Genomic DNA, 21,073 nt, shown 5'->3' on the forward strand with positions numbered 1-21,073 from the left:
TTCTTACGGGCCTTGACCGCATTGCTATGGTGGTTTAGTAATCATCTTCACAACTTCTTCTTAAGTTTCGTTGACTTTGTAAATTGATTTCTTGCCATTCTTTTCCGTACTGATCAGTTTGTCGAACCGAACTTATAGGCGAGCGGCAGAGACACCTATTTTTCACACTTAATGTACCCACCTTACATACGGCCACATAATATGTCATTTGAAAGCTTATTATCTCTACTTCAAGAAAATTGACGATGTGGAGCTGCCAAGTAGGGCCATACCCCCCTAATTTGCATAATTCACACAGGTATCCAATTTGCATAAATGCGACATAAAATTAGAAATTTCATTATTAACTACTCTAAACATACTTTTAAACTATCGAGTGATATATCAAATGAAAGGTATTTGCATGTAGAATACAACTTTGATATCCAAAGAGATATTTAAATATTTTCATATTTATTGTGAAAAGTTTATTTTCCCCTTTTGAATAACAATATTTTAAAAATTTTAACACATGCAGCCACATCATACAGTCACATCATACGTCATTTGAAAGCTTATTATCTCTACTTTATGAAAATTGACAATGTTGAGCCGTCAAGTAGGGCCATACCCCCTAATTTGCATAATTTACACGGGTATCCAATTTGCATAAATGCGATGTAAAATCAGAAATTAAGTGTTAACTACTCTAAACACACTTTTAAACTGTCGAGTGATATATCAAATGAAAGGTATTTGCATGTAGAATACAATTTTGATATCCAAAGAGATATTTAAATTGATTTCACTGAAATATTTTCATACTTATATTGAAAAAATATTTTCCCCTTTTGAATAACAATATTTTAAAAATTTTAATACATACAACCACATCATACAGCCACATCATACGTCATTTGAAAGCTGATTATCTGTACACCAAGAAAATTGACAATGTTGAGCTGTCAAGTAGGGCCGTAGCTCCTAATTTGCATAATTCACCTGGGTACGCAAAATACAAAAATGTGATATAAAATTAGGACTTTATTAACTACTCTAAGCATACTTTATACTATCGAGTGATATATCAAATGAAAGGCATTTGCATGTAGAATACACAATAGATACCCAAAGAGATATTACAATGATTTTATTGAAATTTTTTTATAATTATATCGAAAAATACATTTTCCCCTTTTGAATAACGATATTTTGATAATTTTAACACATACAACTACATTATACAGCCACATTAAAGGTCACTTGAAAGCCTATTACCTCTGCTTCACGAAAATTGACGATATGCAGCTGCAAAATAGAGCCGTGATTCTTTAATTTGCATAATGCACGCCGGTACCTTATTTGCATGAGTCCGATATAAAATTATAAAAATCCATTGTTATGTACTCATTATTTGCTTTTAAACTATCGAGTGATACATCGAATGGAAGGTATTGGCATGTAGAATAGAGCTATGAATTCCAAACACGTATCTAAAATATTCTTATTGAATATTTTTATTTAAATCGCGAATATCTTGACTTATTTTTAATATTCATAAAATTATGCAGTAAATACGAATATAATGCCCACATTATGCAAAATAAGAATAAATGATATACAAAATAAGAATAATTCAGCAACACACAAAACAAATATCGCTCTGACTGAGATTCAGAGACAATGTATGATTTTTATTGGAACCCAACTCGAGCTTAATAAATTCATATCAAACATAAAAAATGCATCCTTCTCTGAAATTTTCGAAAGCTCTTCTCAAAAAATCACATCTTTAGACCCCATTATCTGTGAAGGTCGTCGATGCAACAAATTAACATTCTCGACTATAGAACACACACACAAAACCAACAGATACCAGATTCAAGTTCATGCAATCAAACGGCAACATTCAAGGATTTGTTAAAGGCAAAACATTACGATACATTAGAACAATTATGCCACAACAATACGATACAAAATACAAGATTTTTTCGAGATAAAAGTAATGAAGTAAGAATTAAAAATAAAAGTAATTCTAGATCTTGTTTGATTACTACTAACTTCAGAACAATTGGATGACATTTAATTGTTATTCGATTTTCATTGAATTGCCTTTGAAACCTTGGAATCGCAAAAAGTAAAAGGGAACAAAATATTTTCAGGTCCCCTATAGGCAGATCAAAACTTTCAAGTGCTCCTCTACTATCCCTCAAATTTTCGGTTCCACCACGAATTCCTCCGCCCCTCACCACCATTATTTGTGAACGCAGCCTAATCACATACATATGAAATATAAATATAAGCGTTACACCTATGCCAAACAACACCTACAACAGCTCAATCTCCGAATCACATGAGCACATCCACAAACACAACCAGACCGAAATGGTAGACATTCTAGCTTCCTTACTTGAACAAACTTAACTTCAGTGAAACAACGTGTTCCAGCAGTGCACACGTTTCACCAACCGAAAATGAATTTTAAGCGACTGATGAAGACAACTCTATTCTCGAAAGGTAGCATCAAAGGATCGCAGTGTCACAGTAGTCTTTCAACTCCAGTGCGGGTTCAGGGCAGAATAAGTAGATTAGGGGTACGTCTCGCCATGGCAAATCAACACTTTACACAAAACAGCCAAACATAACATACACAAAATTCAAACAACCATAAAATATGAACGATGTGTGGAGTCTGCTTTCTCTTATTACCTGTCACCAGTTGTGTCTGCTGTCAAATTTATCTTCCATGCACAAGGCAGCTATAACTGTGGCAACCCTTTTACTCATGACAAAACTGTTAGAGGATGATGAATTTGTAGAATTACTAGCTGTACTGGAAATGCATGACACTGTATCGCCATGAATGACTTGGATCATAGATCATGCCATAACTTTGACTACAGCTTACTCTCACACATTGTTTCGGCTACATAGTTACTTTTTTTTCAACAACTACAATAGTGTCGTTCATGGGGATCTTTCTTTATGTTTGGACTTAATAGGAATTGGCGATATTTTCCCAACACATCTTTACGAAAATATGTCGGCGTTCAAATCATTAACCATATATGATAAAAATCAATATATATATATATATATATATATATATATATATATATATATATATATATATATATATATATATATATATATATATATATATAACATTAAAAGGTTTTCATATGCTGTGAATGGGTATATTATACTTCATACCACAGTCCCTCTATCCACAAAGGGACTGTGTCCATACAAAAGGTCATGTTTGGAGAAACACTCTCTGACCTATAAAAAGTAGGCATCGGTATCGGATAATAATGCAGACAAGAAGAGTCATTCATATGTTTTGAAACATACATTAAACAAACAAAATATTCATTTCCAGACCTCATTTCAGCTGTTTGTTCTCCGTGTTCTATGCACTTTTTGCACATCATAATGCTTGTGGTTGCATTGATACTGCTGTTAAAATTTTTAAAATACCGTTATTCAAAAGGGGAAAATACCTTTTTTCACTACAAATATGAAAATATTTCAGTAAAACCACTTTGTATATCTCTTTGGATGTCAATTTTGTTTTTTACATGCAAATACCTTTCATTTGATATATCACTCGATAGCTTAGAAGTTTGTTTAGAATAGTTAATGAATTTTCTAATTTTATATTGCATTTATGCAAATTGCTTACCAGTGTAAATTATGCAAGTTTAGGGATACGGCCTTACCTGATAGTTCAACATTGTCCATTTTCTTGAATTAGAGATAATACGCTTTAACATGATGTATGATATGTCTGTATGATGTGGCTCTATGTGATAAAATATTTATAATATTTTTATTGAAAAGGGGAAAATATTTTTCCAATATGAATATGAAAATATTTCAGTGAAAACAATTTAAATATCTCTTTCGATATCCATTTCGTATTCTACATGCAAATACCTTTCATGTGATATATCACTCGATAGTTTAAAAGTATGTTTAGAGTAGTGAACAATGAATTTCTCAATTTATATTGCATTTATGCAAATTGGATACTCTTGAAAATTATGGAAATTAGGGGCTAGGGCCGTATTTGACAGTTCAACATTGTCAATTTTCTTGTAGTAGAGATAATAAGCTTTCAAATGATATATGATGCAGCTGTATGTTGTAGCTGTATTTGTTAACATTTTAAAATATTGTTATTAAAGAGAGGAAAATATTATTTTCAAGATAAATATGAAAATATTTCAGTGAAATCAATTTAAATATGTCTTTGGATATCAAAGTTGTATTCTACATGCAAATGCCTTTCATTTGATATATCACTGGATAGTTTAAAAGTATGTTTACAGTAGTTAACAGTGAATTTTCTAATTTTATATCGCCCTTATGTAAATTGGGTACCCGTGTGAATTATGCAAATTAGGGGGGTATGGCCCTACTTCGCAGCTCCACATTGTCAATATTCTTAAAGTAGAGATAATAAGCTTTCAAATGACGTATGATGTGGCCGTATGTAAGGTGGGTACATTAAACTCTTAAAATAAGGCCCTTTTTGTGGATTCGCCGCTCGCCTATTAGGCTTTGACAGTCTCGTCAGCCTGCATCAGTGTTTTTAGATAGTCAAATAGTTGCAAACGGATGTTAGTATTCTTCTCGAAAAGTCCTCTCCAATACTAACGTTGGAACCACGTAGTTTACTGGCATTAGCAAGAATTTTACTTTTGTCCTTGTACTTTAACTCAGCGTGGCTATGATCGGCTTGCCTCCTCGCACCGCTGGGGGCGTTAGAAAGACTGTGGCACCTTTCAAAATCAATTTCGTCCGGTATTTCAAGACGGTTTTTCAGCAATGACTTGATTTTGTCTACAGTCTCAGCCCACGTCTCACTGGGTTTTTCTTCAGTGTGGGTAGTAAACTCTCTCAGTTTGAGCATTTCATCTTCAATTTTGTTCATTCTTGTCTGCATTTTGTCAAATTTGGAGTTCAAGGTTTCTGTGTCCCGAATTATTAAATCTAATTTTTCGAGTATACTTGCCACATCTGCCTTGGTAACTGCTTCGAGTTCAGAACGCAATTTTGATGGACCCGGGTTACTTTCCACGTTGCCGCTCAGTACCAACAAACTGAAACTTGACGGCAAACGACATCTTGCAATTCAACAAAGGAATGCGTAGAGTGGACAAATGGAGTGGCTTGGTGTGGCGGGAAGGAGATCCGCCAGCAAAGTTCCCGATTTTTGTTCGAAATTGCTGCAAGCTGATTCCCATACCAAAGCACACTGTTTACGCTGACCTCTGTTACGCCGGTTTTTTTCGAGAGATGATAAACACATGTGTTCGATATACAGGAAAACTTTAAAATTCAGCGGAGCGACTTCGGTGTGCGTCTGGTCTGTACGAGATCAGTGACCTACCATACTGTCATCAAGATTACAAAGCTTCTTTATTCAGGCAGGAATTGTCAGCGATTAAGTAAATGATTCAAATTGGGAGATATTTCACAGAGACCTAGTCACAGGAAGCATGGCCAAAATTTCAATTTAAGTGATGTGAAAAGCTATATTTATAGCCAAGAAGAAACACTAGAACACATTTTAGTTGAGTGTAAATTTGTAAAAATTAATCCAGCAGAAATGTGTTTCTTTCTTTGTCAGAAATCACAACTTTGATAAAAAACCAATATCAAAAGATAAGCGATTGCAGGAAATGAAAATGATAATAGTACAACAACAGAATTTATATACTGTATCACTTTCTTTGTAAAATACACAGGTTAGAATATTAGAAATTCAACTATTCTTGATGTATGGGATTAAAGGAATACAGTCGTGAGCTCGAAGGTCGCATGGCATCCACACGATCAATGTAAACACTGTATCCAAGGTACGATGATTATTGATGAAAGTTAAAACATGTCTGTCATAATCTACATCCTATAATTTACATGTTGCAGCTATGATGATGAGGTGCATCGAGATGTCGTGCACGAAATACATTGTTTGTAAACAAGAAGCTAGCCCACAGGCGTAGTTCCGACGACTGTTTCCCTTTAAAATTACACTCAAATCCTATGTTATACAAATTGAAATGTTATCTTTCTTCATGGATGAATACATTGTATTTCACTTATAAGATGATCAGGATTTTATCATAAAGTTTACAAGCCTTGTAAGAATTCAAGGAGAAGAACGCATCCTGAATGCATTTATATGATGATATGTTTTTTATATTTCTCTTTCTCTTCTTTTTAGTTCAATGACTGATTATTTTGCTGATAAGTTGCTTTGTAATTTTGTTCATTCTCTCGACACATTCACAGTTACTTAGATTTGTTTTATTTGCCACTTTGTTGGAGTAAATTTATCTTTTTCATCCAAAAAAATCAACCGATGGACTTGAAAGTATTTTCGGCCGTCAGAAAATTTGACAATGAGCTATCTAGTAAATACTGTCTTCTCATTTCTGAGTCAAGAGAAAGAAGATCTCGGGTGTTTATGGGGATATGTTAACTAACCTGATGAGGTCAATGATGAGGATCCCGAGGCCGAATTCTCCGACATCAACTTAACACAATCTTCCGCATGAAATTCTGTGCTAAAGTGTTAAGATTAACAAACGAAAGAAATATTCACTCACATGAAAAGATCTCCAAAAGTCAAAGATCTCTGGGATGATAACTGAAATGGGATAGGGCAGCTTGGATGAGAGCAGGCTTATATAGTTCACCTAAAATATAGATAAACACTTTGCACTTTATTTGTGTGATGGAGAACGCCTTTGATCTTTTTGTCGCTAAATTGTCATGTTTTGTGAGACATGAAGGTAACAAACACGCCTTGAGACCATTCTAATTGTTAAATCACAGTGATTTCTTGCTCATATTTTCTCTATTTCGGATCATTGTATTGTGCATTTTTCGTTTACTTTACATACATATGTGCTGAAATTACATTTTATGCTCATCGTTGAAATGTCTGCTATCAAAGTTTAATTATAATATGAATAAATAATAAATTTCCCTAAAAATTTCTACTCACTGCTGACATGACCAATGTCTTTGTCTGTGTTTTGATTGTCTCATTTAATATTTCATTTTACGTTTTTGTATCGACGTTGTGAAACTTTATCATATTTCTTTCGAGATTATCCTCAAGAAGCCCATTCATGATAAGGTAAGAAAACGAGGTCGAGTCCCACTCTTCGTTAACATACAAATTCAAAGAAGCCTCCTTGATCATCTGTGTTTTAATTTGAAGTGATATAAGAAAAAGATCGCAGAACACAAAGCCCACACCTAACAGTTTTAAAAACCAACATACTCCACGAGGCTCCATTTTCATTTTAAGAAAACCAAAAACACAGGTGTTTCCAGTTCAATGATTGGATAGTCGATAAATCGAAGGCCTTGGATCGAAGTGTGAGGCCGAAGGCCGAACCTCGGTACTACGGTAGTAGTGTCAAAAATATAATATTCCATTCTTTAGATCTCTAGATCTCTAGATCTCTAGATCTCTCTCTCCAGATCTCCCTCCCTCCCTCTCTCTCCCCCACACAGTTCTTTCTGATTTCAACGTTATGTATAATGGCTGTTGGTTCTGACCACAAGTAAATTATTCATTCATTCATTCATTCATTCATTCATTCATTCATTCATTCATTCATTCATTCATTCATTCATTCATTCATTCATTTCACCAAAGGATTTGTCTGACATCGAGTTTAATGCTAAGCTAGGGCCCTGGATAACACACTCTGTTGGCTGTGCTGCTTCTAATCATCACAGAACACCATTTCAAATCAAATGATAAAAGACGGTCAAATCAATGAATGTTCGGCCATCAAGTGATTAGACACCCCGCCCCTACTGTTGTTACAGTGCAAGATTTTGAATGACAAACATACATTTCCGCTGGTACTCCTTGAAAATCGAGCAAATATGTTTTTTGCAATCTCGGTTACGTTAATTCGTGTTAGTTCGATTGTAGCTGTGGAAACACAGCTATCTGTTGGCGGGGTAGCGTGCGTCTACTAGTATGCCGATCATCAAAAGGTCAACCCCTGGTGCATGATTAATCATGGTGTTTGTGCTTGCATCAACATCTCATTTAACTTATTTCGAATGCCGCTGTAGATATTTGTCCAGATGGGAGGCAATTTAATTAACCTTATTTTAACCTTAAGAGTTTGTGGTGACAAATCTAACCCCCGAGTCAATCTATAAGGGACTGGACAGTTTCTTCGGCCTGGGAGCGCTGGATTCATGGGGTGGGGGGTTCAACCTGTTTTTGACTTTGGTGATGGGGGGTCACCATGTTTTTGAACGCCCAATAGGGGGTTAGTGTGTTTTTGAATTTCAACATGACTCATACTTGCGTAAAATGCATTGTGCCAGCCACGTAAATTTCATAATAATGAGATATATTTTTCAGAGCCCCGTCCTAGTGCAAAACTTTAATATATCAGACATATATATATCTGAGATATCTGTATGTTTAAAATTTTTCAGCGCGCCCTTCGGGTGCATTTCTTTAAAATATCAAACAATATTTTTCTGCATGCCCTTTAGCTGCATGAATTTCATATATCAGATATATATCAAAGATATCTGCATGTTTAATATATTTCGGCCGGGCGCAGTAAATTAATATATCAGAGATATATGTCAGAAATATCTTGATGTCTGTAAATTATAAGTCTGTTTTTGCAAAGTGTACTAATCATTATAAAATCTCCTGTTCACATGAAAAGCATGACAAATTCCTGATACTTTTCTGTTTCCTCTATGAGAATTCAGTATTAGAAACATGCACTAATATTTCACAATCACATTTTTCTTACCACAGTTCTGGACATCTGGTTATGCATAAAAAGTGTGAAGTACATTCACAGCTAATTTAAAATACTGTATTCAAACTTTCGAATTGACACTTTTAAGTTCCTATCTTAACATGACATAAATTTCATTGAAACACAGAATGACTAAATGTTTAAAAAATACCCCAAAATTAATTATATATATATATATATATATATATATATATATATATATATATATATATATATAATTATATATATATATACTCCTGACGATTGCCAAGCGCGTGAAACAGTCTGTAGAGTAATCATATATATATATAAATATATATATATATATATATATATATATATATATATATATATATATATATATATATATATATATATATATATATATATATATACACACACACACACACACACTGAATTATTCAATTTATGTTCCACCTTTTGTTTTACCTTTGTCGCGTGCAGGGGGTCACCCTGTTTTCGAAAGTTGGAATAGGGTGGTCACCCTGTTTTCGAAAGTTGGAATGGGGGGGGGTCAGCCACCTTTTGACGTCGGCAAAAAATAATCCACCGCCCCCGGGCCGAAGAACCTGACCAGACCCTAAATCAAATATGAGTCATATGCATCATAGTCGTTATCGCCAAAATTGTAGTTTCCATACTTACAAAACGAGGACAGATCTTGATATATACTGGAAACAATCTAGTACCATTGTTGGCGGTAGTTCAAACTTTCACTTCACTGTCATAAATGGCTTGGAATCTTGCCAGATGGAACGAACCCAACACGAATTACACCAGTACAAATCAGACACACTCTTTGTCTCACACCGGGAAGTGACGTTCGGGACCTGTCAAGTGACCTGAAGCTGTCCTTGCATCTTAATTAGTTGACATGGCATATAAAACTTACGGTCCGTTGGAGGAACAACAACTCTTTCTCAAGTTGTGATTGCGATAGCGTATCGACGTTGTTGTCAGCCGTTTGTCGTCAGACTATTGTTTGTATACTGAAATACTGTAAATATAAATATTACACATGCGCAGCTTCCGATTCAGGGAGACAAAACCAGGATCTTACAGCCTGCAGGACAAGTGAATGTTGACTCTTTGCGAGGTTGACCGTCAACGTCCGGTGTGTGAGTGCAAGAAGAGCTGATATCTTTTGAACGCAGAGGTGAAAGACATTGCCAAATTTAAACAGCGGAAATACTAGGGTAAGTCATCCTTGCTGCTGTTTAAGTATATACAGATTTGCTGTCATTTGTGGCTTCAATTGGTCAAAACTCAAAACTGTCGAGTGCCATGTTAGACAAATACACAGTGAATTTATTTTTCAGTTGTTAGCAGTAGTAAGTTGAATGTCCGGTTTACGGAGAACTGCCATAACTAGCTCAGAATCGTATAATGTGTTCTTTTATTACTTCGTACCTGACACACCAAAGTCTAAGCAAAGGTGTGCAACACTTCAAACGATCCGTGTAAGAAGACCACGAACCGTGACCCTTTTGGAATGCCGGATATAAATGGTGGATTGCTTGGGTTTACCAATTCTCGACAATGTAAACATCACAAGGCAACTAACGTTGCAGTTTTGTTCCCGTTTCTTTATCGACAACTCAATAAATCAAAATGAACTTCTACAATTCATCGTCAAAATTTAGCCGTGAAAAATAGGAACCACATGATATGAACTTAAAACTTCACTTGGTAGTAAACATTAACGTCATAGATGCAAATATTTTAGCTGACACTTTGATCAACTTTTTTCTGCGTGCGAAACGGACATGAAACCATCGCTTTCTTTCAGAGAATGAGATGTGGGTAACATTGGTTCCCATGTAGTTGAGAGAAGTACAAAGTCTAAAGACGAGTTCAGCACAATCACCATTTCAAGCAGTGAATGGCTCACCTCTGTTATGGACTAGTGTAGCTGCAGCATTTCAAGAGCACTCATCCGCGGTGCTAATTGTAATAGGACTATCTGAACATCATATCCTGATATCTGATTTGAAATCTGATTTGACTGTTACTATAAAGCTCAAATAGCTGCGAATGTGCAATCAGTTTTCTGATAGTCTTCTTTGAATAAAACCCATTAAAGACAGAAAAAGTGTATAACACTGTCATAAAAGTCGAAAGAGGCATGTAAATTCAAACGTTTTAACATCATTTTAGATTTCACGCCATTTCCAAAAACTAATCATAAGACAGAGAAAATAAAATGTTGGCCATCGTGTGTTGTGCATTCAAGTAAATGGCATCATGCTTGCTTCTTTTATGATCACGATGTGTATGTGCAGGAAACGATGCATTTTTGTACTTTTCCGTGGGGCCGCCATTTTATGAGTTTGGCACCCCTTTATTATTAAATTTGTTAAACGCGTAGTCATGGTCCAAATCAGTGAGTATAGTGACACTTTGATACATGTCCTTCAGTTAGCACATTTACACGAACCAACTTTTGTTTGAAAATAAAACCATGAAAATAATTCGTAAAATTCGCAGCTATTGAGACTTTAATCTTTGCTAGTAAGAATGTTAGTCTGAATTTCTAGCCATACATTCTGTTGGAACCATACATGCCGGTAATGTTTGCAGTATACTTTGATTCGTTGTGGTCACTATGTAGACAGCTTGGCATCAATTTGTGTCCTCTCAATTCACTCTGTACACCTTGTAAAGTAGGACTGCTCCTTGGCTTCTCAAGCATCTGCCTTTCTCATCGGTCGGTTCTTCAAGTACTCGGGGTAACGGTGTAAGGGGTCAACTCAATCTAAGTTTTCTTCAAAGTGACTATAGTTTGATTTCGCCTGTCAGAAAGCACCTGTCAGAATCCCTTTCCGATAAGCCTGTTACCAGCCAGTATTTTGCCAGTATGCTTGCCAAAGTATTATTAATTTCACAAAAAAAGTATAATTACGATTTTGTGAACATGTTTTTGAACATTATGTGGTCAACTAACAGTTGTATATTTCCACCTCATATATGTTGTAATTCAGACGTGTACAATTACTGTTGCATCATAATCAGGCTAGTACGCATGCTTTACTGCAGAAAGTCTTGACCACAACGTAGTCGCCGCATTTGCTCGCTTCAGTGTCTTTTTCTTTGAACAAGATTTGTAATCGATAAAGTCATGACGTTACAAGGGTAACTTTAGAATTTGAAAACGAATGATAATATTTTTATTAATAAAACAACTAGAGCGAACAGTGAACCGTCACCATCAATCGAAATTACATTTCAACTAGAAATTTCATTTTAAGTAGAGTTGAAAGGTGGCGTGCTAGCAGCGGCAGAGCTGTCGGAAAATTAAAATTCGTAATTATCCACGTAAGTCTGCACTCTGGTTCATCTCCGGTGTCCTACTCGTTGTAGAAGCTAAAAACGGCTTAGTATCACTCTATTATACTATTCCAATCTATCTATCTATCTATCTATCTATCTATCTATCTATCTATCTATCTATCTATCTATCTATCTTCTATCTATCCATCTATCTATCTATTTATCTATCTATCTATTATTTTATCACTGCCCTCGAATCTTTCTTCATGATTTTATCCACAATTGTCTTCGAAGTCCCGTAACTATATTCTTCACCAATATTGGTTTCTTCTAGGTAAGCTGAGGACGGAGAGTTCCCATTGGACGGCTACGTGTGAGATGAGAGGCTTTGTCAATATCCAGCGATTAGTATGCAAACAGAGAAGAAAACATTGCTATACATCAGTTTCGCTGTTGCTTGTACTCTTTGGTCTCTACGTCTTTTGTCGGTGACGATGTTCAACCGGAGAGGAGATGCGAGTGTCGGGACGTCGAAAGTCGTGACATGCGCCGATCTTATCCACGCACAGGTCGATGATTTCAGTGCATCAAAAATTGACAGCCTTGTGGCAGCTGCGACGCAACGGATCCTTTCCGATGAGTCGCTGTCAAAGATGGCCGAAAGTTGCCATGAATTCGTCGGGACAAGGGGGTACTTCGACAAACCCGTCACAGACGAGGAGATAGATTTCCCGCTAGCATTTAGTATCATGATACACACGTCGGCTTATCAAGTGGAACTGTTGTTGAGAGCTATCTACAGACCTCAGAATGTATACTGCATTCACGTCGATCGCAAGGCACCGCCAGCACTTCACTTCGCAATGCATGCCATCGCCAACTGCTTCAGTAATGTCTTCATTGCTTCGCGCCTCTATACTGTGTATTGGGGATCGATCAGCCAGGTATACGCAGAGCGCCAATGTCAACGTGACTTACTTGATTCAAATTTTCAATGGAAATATTTCATAAACCTTGCAGGTCAGGAAATGCCCCTAAAGACAAATTTAGAGATGGTGAGGATTCTAAAACAGTTAAATGACCAGAACGACATAATGACCTCAGCAAGTAGAGATCCCGAGAGGACAAAATTTAGACATGTGATTGTCGATGGTCGCTTGGAGAGAACTTCGGAAGAAAAGACGGAAAGCATTCCGGGCGGGATACCTCTCCGCAAAGGTGGTGTGCAGTCCGCCCTCACTCGGCAGTTTGTCGAATTCCTTCATAACTCCGAACTTGCACGGGAGTTACTTGATTGGTTGAAGGACACGAAGAGCCCGGACGAAACATTCTATCAGAGTTTAGCCTCGCTGCCTGCAGCACCGGGGGGACCTGGTACGAAGGGGTCGGAACACTCTCTTTCGAGGCTGGTCGTGTGGACTACTACCGAATTGCACTGTAGGGGCAAGTTCGTCCGGAACGTGTGTGTCTTTACCTGGAGAGATTTACCATGGTTAGTCCAGCAACCTCAGCTTTTCGTCAACAAATTCCACATGGACTATGATGCCCTGGCGGCAGAGTGTATCTTGGAACTCATGCACCACAGGACTTACGAGCCAGCCACCTTGAACTTCACATATTACAGAAAGTTTGCCGAGACAAGATCATGGCGAAGTTTTGATGAAACGGAAAAGTGGACTTTGGGCCGTGCGATAAATTAAAGGGACGCTGCATCCAACAAAGTGTATGTTGCGCAAAAATCCCTTTTTTCCAAATATTCATTAACCTTTAATTAATTTGTCAACCCAAGATTAAAAGATCGACTGGTTTCACCTTTCACTTTGTCAAGTAGTCGTAAGTTGCGTGATAAAGAAATGTTCATTTATGCAAATGTGTGCAAAACATCTGATTTTCTGGCTTCGCTTATCTCCGAATTTCAAGATTTCCAAAGAATTTTACTCCACTCCGGCTGGGTTAGATTTTCTGAAATTTTCACATTATGTTCTTTCAATGTCTTATAAGTAAACGACTATTTTGTTTGGCAATAAAGTTATTACATTTTGAATAAGAGGCATTTTAATTTTGCTTATCATGATTTTAATAATTTTTTTGAGTGTCAGTCTTTCAACCCAGGCCATTTTAAAATGAGGATCGATAATGCAAAACAAAATAGTCTGTTTTGCTACATATATTCTTCTTTTAAGTGAAATATTACATTTCAGAAAATAGTTTCAAGTTTTTGACTTAAAATAATTTTGTCATTAATACCAAAATTAAGTTTTTTTACCCCAAATATACACCCTATTCATCCTTTGAGTGAAATATTTCTACCATACAAAACTTTAGATTCTCTGCTTTTTGAAAATATAGTATGAAGGGGTTTTCTTGTCATCTTCGGTGAATAATATAGCTTAAAAAACTGTGTTTGCAACATGCAGCTCGTTGAGAATGTAACTTTGATAGTTTCTGCACACCAAACGTGTTTTACACTGTGCACGGAAATCAGTCGACCACAATCTGAATATATTAGATATTCAACAGTTCCTTATTTGCCAAAGTAACTGTCACCACTGCATCATTTTGATATATTTATCATTTAGTTATCCATACAGATTTGACTCTTCCAAGCATGGATATTTCTTAAATATGTGCATTGAGCAAAATACGTGTATTAGCAAATTAGCTGGCTGAATTATCAATTTAAAGGGAGGGTCGTCGGAATTCTGCTCAGAGGTCGCCGGGGACCCCTACGACCGATGTAATCATTTGTGATTAATATCCACTTGTGTTGAGATTATTCCGTTTCTTCCTATGATATGTAGTGGACCCACATTCGTAGTACATGTATTAGCCTACAACACAATTGTCTGTAACTGCGCTGCTAGGTTGCTGAATCAGAACTTATACAAGTGTATGTATATGTTATCACACTAGTTCGGGTCCAATACGCAATCTATCCGTAGTTTAGGATTAACTAACACAAGTTTCACCGAATTTTCATGTTTACATTATAAGCCTGTTCACCTGTGCGATGAAAATCAAAGAGTTCTAGGAGTTGGTTTTGATTTGTGTTTATCACGTCCCAGAATGTCACTGCTGCATGGGGGATCATAACCTCAAAAATACACAGGATAAGGGCAAGGATGCTTTGACAAAAAATATTTTAGGGTCCAGTTGACTTGGGTGCAGGGTCCAGTTGACGCGGGTGCAGGGTCCAGTTGACCAGGGTCCAGTTGACGCGGGGTCCAGTTGACCAGTTACCCTTCTTTTACTGTTAACTCCTCGTGGCAGGTTGGTTTCGGCTGTTAAAATTTGGGAATCGGCGGGCGCGAGTGTTTCTGTTTTGGACGTAATTAACAATGGTTACAAATTGCCGTTGAAAGTTTTACCGATTAGGGCTTTTTATCCGGACAATCGTTCGGCGTTAATCAATGGTGATTTTGTGGAGCAAGAGTTATCTAAGTTACTTTCTAAAGGTTGCATTTCCAAAGTTTCAGAGGCGCCATTTGTAGTAAATCCTTTGACGGTTGCTGTTAGTGGCTGTGGGAAATCTAGATTGGTTTTAGACTGCAGGCATCTTAATTTGTGTTTATGTAAATTTAAGTTTTGTTGTGAAGATGTCTCTTTAGCAAGACAGGTTTTTTCTGTTGGTGATTATCTTTTTTCTTTTGATATCAAATCTGCGTACCATCACATTGAAATTTTCCATTTTCGTAGACCCTATTTAGGTTGTACCAGGAAATTCGCTGGGGATAAGAAACAAGTGTTTTTGTGCAACGTTCTGCCTTTTAGTTTGCCTACAGCACCGTACATTTTTACAAAAGTCAGAAGAGTTCTCGTGTCCCGGTGGCGTTCCCTTGGCTTTAAGATTTTCATGTTTTTTGATGATGGTTTAGGGGGTGGAGCAGGAGTGAAGGATGCAAGTCGGGTAAGTCGGATTGTCAAGTCAGACATTTGCTCCTTTGGGTTCTTATTGGCTGATGAGAAATGTCACTGGCAGCCACAGCTGCAGGTCGAATGGTTGGGTCATCGCTTTGATATACAGCTATACAGCGGGGACTGATATCTGTAACAGATCAAAGGATCAGAAAATTGACTGATTCCATTCGTTGCTTAGTGAATGAGATTGCAAAGGGTGTTTTATTGATCAAGGCTAGATATCTAGCTTCTATCATTGGTCAAGTAAGATCGATGCAGGGTGGCATAGGCCCACTAGTTAGACTTCGAACAAGATATTTGTATATTCGCCTCTAAAAGCGGGCAAGTTGGGATTCTGTTGTTCGTATTGATTCGTTTGCCTTAGACGAATTAGAATTGTGGCTTCGCAATGTTTGTCGCTTGAAAGGCACTACTCTTTCACAATGTTGATCAGTGTACGGAAATTGTGTATACAGATGCTTCGGCTACTGGTTATGGTGGTTATCTGGTTTGTCATGGTGTGAAAGAAACTGTAGGATTGCGGTCAAAGGTTGAATGTCAGAAAAGTTCGACTTGGAGAGACACAAAAAACTTTCCTATAGCCGTATAACTTTCTAGGGGGTGGGGGTGGGGGTGGGGGGGGGGTTAATGAGCAATGACGTCATTTTTTTGAAGAGCGCCGCCATCTGCTCATGTGGAGAGGTTTTGCTTGTCTTGGAATCACGCTCGATTCTGAATCAACAATTGGCTGAAAACATTCTGCACATGCGCAGATCGCAAGACAGAAAGACAACCTTGTAAACAGTGAAAACCCGGTGGAATTCTGTCATTTCTTTCCTAAGTTACATATTTTTGAAAATCGCTCTCAAAAATTTGTGATTTTCGAAGTTTTCTGGGCATTTTTTCTGTCCTTTTTAGAGGACCTGGAGAAGATGAATGAGATTTTTCATGTGGAAACCGCTATATATATATCTCCATGCTGACACGTCTACCCTGGGCTACCCTGTGTGTCTGGCACACAAGACCTAAAAAAGCCTGCAAATGTCAACTTATATGCCAATGAACTCATAGAGGTGTACCAGTGCCACCACAATGTTGATCACGTCCGTCCAGGCCTTTCCGACACCCCCCCCCCCCATGGCAGTACGTACGTACGCGTACGGCAAATCGTCGGCATACGACCACAAAATTACCTCTGAAAACTGTTTCACGCTGCACAATATTATGACCCTCTGCTGGGAAGTAGTTATCCGACTGCTGCAGTCTTTTTGTTGAGGCTTTCCATTTGTTCTCTATTTTTATTTATTTTTATTTTATTTTAACTTTATTTACTGTCGATAACATGTTCGGCCAATAAGGCCGATCTTCCACAAGGTCGACATTAAAAAATTTACAGAATGACAGAGGAAAAAAATACAAATACTAATACAAGCAACAAACCAGTAAAAAATCAGGTCAAGAAAAAATAACAGCAATTAGGACAATAAGACAACTAACATTACAACAAAAGGCAAGAACAAATCACACCCAATCCATGAGAAATTTATACAATTGCAACTTGAAAGATCTCAGATTTGGGCTGTTTTTCAAAGATGAGGGGAGTTCATTCCAAAGGACAGCACCAGAATATGAAAGGCTTTTTCTCATTATTTCCGTTCTAATTTTTGGCAAGTACAAATTGTTTGTTGAAGTTGAGCGCAGAGACCTGGATGAATGAACGTTAGCAGGCTGGAAAAGATTACTCAAATAATTTGGACACAAGCCATTGACAATTTGGAACATCTGGACCCCTTTTTGATAAATCAAGCGACTACCAAGTGGAAGTAGGCCCAAAGTTTTAAACAATGGACCAGTTGGTTGATCCCATTTAGCCCCACAAACTAAACGAATAGCTTGTTTTTGCAACTGAAAAAGTTTGTTACAGTAGGATTGATCACAATTTCCCTAAACAACCGAACAGTAGTCGAAGGTTGATTCAATATAACATGTATAGAACAACCTCCGTGCCCGTAAGGGCAAGAGATGTCGTATTCGTCGTAACAAAGCCAATTGACTAGATAGTTTACCACGCAAGGAATTCACATGAGCGCTCCATGAAAGATTGCAATTCAGAATTACTCCTAGGAGTTTTTCGTCGCTAACATTTGACAATGGATCATTCCAGGTATGATTTAGGTAAGCGTGATTGTTTCTGATGAGAAGTAATCAACATAGTTTTTGTTTTTGCTGAGTTAACTAGCATCCTGTTTGAATTACACCAAGATGACAAATGAGCAAGGTCGGCTGTTAAAGCAGACTCAAGCTCGATGATTGTTTCCCTTGACGTGTGCAAGGTCGAGTCATCTGCATACATGTCAATAGCGTTTATCAATGGGACAACGCGAAATGTTTTGCCGTCGCTAGCCATTGTTTACGTATTGATCTTGAAATTCGCTGGATATTGCGGGGTCAAGTCAGGTCGTAAGCCATGTGCGCATGAGCTCCAAATTTACCCAGCAGCCTCGGCGAAAAGTTATATGGCCATAGGGCTCTATGGGGAAAGTTGTTAGTGAGAGAATTACAAGCGGTTTATCGGTTTTGGGAAGTAACAGTGACATTCTTAGAGGTAAAAAGATGCAACTGAATACTGACAACAAGAATGTTTTGTCTGGATTCTTCAAGCTGGGAGTAGAATTCCCGAGTTGCAACATCTGGTATTTGCTATCGTCAACTTTTTGACCGGTGTCGATGTTGTTCTGTTTCCACGTTGGGTGCCAAGAGAGAATAATGTGAAGGCAGATTTGCTCAGTAAGTATGTTGGTGACGATGATTGGAGTATAAGTGACGATGTGTTCAGTTTCTTGGATAATATTTGGGGACCTCACATTGTCGACAGATTTGCTTCTAGCTACAATGCAAAATGTGGTATTTTTAATTCCAAATATTGGTCCAGGTTCAGCGGCCGTAGATGCTTTTTCTCTATCCTTGGAAGGAGAAAATAATTGGCTAGTTCCTGCACCGGCTATAATAATAAGAGTTGTAAAGAAGTTGAATACTGATAGAGCTAAAGGGACTTTAGTGGTTCCTTTGTGGCGATCGGCGCCTTTTTGGCCATTTTTGATGCCAAATGGTGATTTGTACGCTGATTTTATTCGATCAGTCCGTATTCTTCCGAATTCCGGCGTCATTGTAAGATCGAGGGCTAGGTAGAAACGGGATATTTTCAGGTTATACTCTGAATTTTTGTATGATTGCACTTCGAGTTGATTTTTCGAGCTAAACGATTTATTTACCCGTTGATGTTTTATTGCTTGCAGGTCTAGATCTTGACACCACTGTTAAGACAGCAGTGGGAGCATCTATACAGAATCCGGACTTGGAGCGACTTGCAGAGAAGTTACCCATTCATTTGATTACTTCAAGAATGACAATACAGTTTAAAAGTATTACAGTTACTTCTAGCGTTGGGACCAATTTATCCGCAACAAGGGAGAGATTTCCTTGCCAGGGAATCCGGTGCACGTTGCTTTGTTTGTTACTTCTTTACTAGAACAAAATTGTTCTCCTGGCGTTATTTCAAGTATTGTTTATGGGATCAAGTGGGTGCATAGTGTATGCGGTCATGTACAGCCTACTTCACATCCTTTTGTCATAAATTTATTGGAGACTTCCAAGAGACATGCTCCAGTTGTTAGAGGAAGAAAAGATCCCCTATCTAGTGATTTGTTACGTGCACTTTGTTTAAAGTCTTGTAATGATTTATTAGTGTTGCGAGATCTTGCGATTATTTTGGTAAGTTTCACAGGTTTCTTGAGATTTGATGAAGTTAGTAATTTGAGATGTCGTGATGTGCTCGTTAATCCAGGCCATCTTGTTTTGTGTATTCAACGCAGTAAAACAGACCAGTATCGGCACAACGATAAGTTAGTTATTCCCAAGCTTAGTTCTATCGCCTGCCCTAATGCAATGTTATTGAGATATGCCAAGGCGGCTGATATCGATTTTTCTTCCAACTTTTTGTTCCGTCCACTTTACACATCTAATAGCGTTTGTAGATTTGTTTCTGTTAATGGAAATATTAGTTATAGCAGAGCAAGAGAGTGCATTATTGCACGTCTGAAGGAGGTAGGTGCTGATGACAAGTCGTTTAAGATACATTCCCTTCCTTCAGGCGGAGCTACTGGTGCCGCTTGTGCTGGCATTGGAGATCGTTGTTGGCAACGTCATGGAAGATGGCGATCTAATGCCAAGGATGCCTATGTGGTAGATTCTTTGGAAAATCGTTTTGCTGTTTCTCGGAGTTTACTTTTATAATTTGTAAAAGTGTTCTTGTTTTTCTCCTTTCCCGTTCTTTAAAATTTAGTCTTTAGTGTACTGGCACCGCAATCCTATATATATTGTGTCGTAGTGCGTACTTGTAGTCCAGATTAGACATGAAATTTCCCGCGGTTTGAAGAATAGCGGGAAATTATTGTCTCAACGTGACGTCATTGTTAGTCAATGAGTGGCCTGTCGACAGTTGTTAGGATGTTTGTCAAATGTGTCGGTTGAAGTATTGTCAGTTTAGCAGTGTGCCACTCACTGTGCAGCATCCATTTTTCTTTGTTTTGTAATATTTTTGTTTTCTTTCATTTTTTGAATTTGTATTGTTTCATTTTGATTTTTCGCTTTGCGTTCGTAAAATTCACTTAATTTTCAAGATTTGCAGGATATCTTTAAGCACGTGTAGCACTGCAATCGGGTACAGGTTTCCAGTCGTATTTTTCCCTAATTTTGGCTTCTAGGGTTTTTGTTCTCCGGTTTTTTCCAGGGCGGCTCTGCTTGTTTCATGTCGGCCTTTTTGAGTCTCTTTTCGGGGAGTTTGCCTAGCTTATTAGGCGAGCGGCGAATCCACAAAAAGGCCTTATTTTAGGAGTTTAATGTACCCACCTTACATACGGCCACATCATACATCATTTGAAAGCTTATTATCTCTACTTTAAGAAAATTGACGATGTGGAGCTGCCAAGTAGGGCCATAACCTCCTAATTTGCATAATTAACAAGGGTACCCAATTTGCATAAATGCGATATAATATTTGAAATTTATTGTTAACTTCTCTAACGATACGTTTAAAC

General features: G+C 37.5%; 1 protein-coding gene across 2 annotated transcripts; it reads left to right on the plus strand.

Moving 5' to 3' along the window:
• Positions 1–9,603: 9,603 nt before the first annotated feature.
• Positions 9,604–20,805, plus strand: LOC139135026 (beta-1,3-galactosyl-O-glycosyl-glycoprotein beta-1,6-N-acetylglucosaminyltransferase-like). Of its 2 annotated transcripts, XM_070702190.1 has the most exons (3): positions 9,667–10,006; positions 12,415–13,803; positions 19,274–20,805. In XM_070702190.1, the coding sequence occupies exon 2, from the start codon at positions 12,491–12,493 to the stop codon at positions 13,778–13,780; it is 1,290 nt and encodes a 429-aa protein (XP_070558291.1). In that variant the 5' UTR covers positions 9,667–10,006; positions 12,415–12,490; the 3' UTR covers positions 13,781–13,803; positions 19,274–20,805. The 2 variants fall into 2 exon arrangements, with proteins under 2 accessions (XP_070558293.1, XP_070558291.1); XM_070702192.1 differs by lacking the exon at positions 19,274–20,805 and having other exon boundaries at positions 9,604–10,006; positions 12,415–15,102.
• Positions 20,806–21,073: the final 268 nt, after the last annotated feature.

Source organism: Ptychodera flava, chromosome 6, assembly GCF_041260155.1.
Source record: "Ptychodera flava strain L36383 chromosome 6, AS_Pfla_20210202, whole genome shotgun sequence".
NCBI lineage: Eukaryota > Metazoa > Hemichordata > Enteropneusta > Ptychoderidae > Ptychodera > Ptychodera flava.

What these genes read in the sequence shown, in the direction of transcription:
- LOC139135026 (XM_070702192.1), top strand. Translation starts at nt 12,491, where the DNA reads ATGCAAACAGAGAAGAAAACATTGCTATACATCAGTTTCGCTGTTGCT.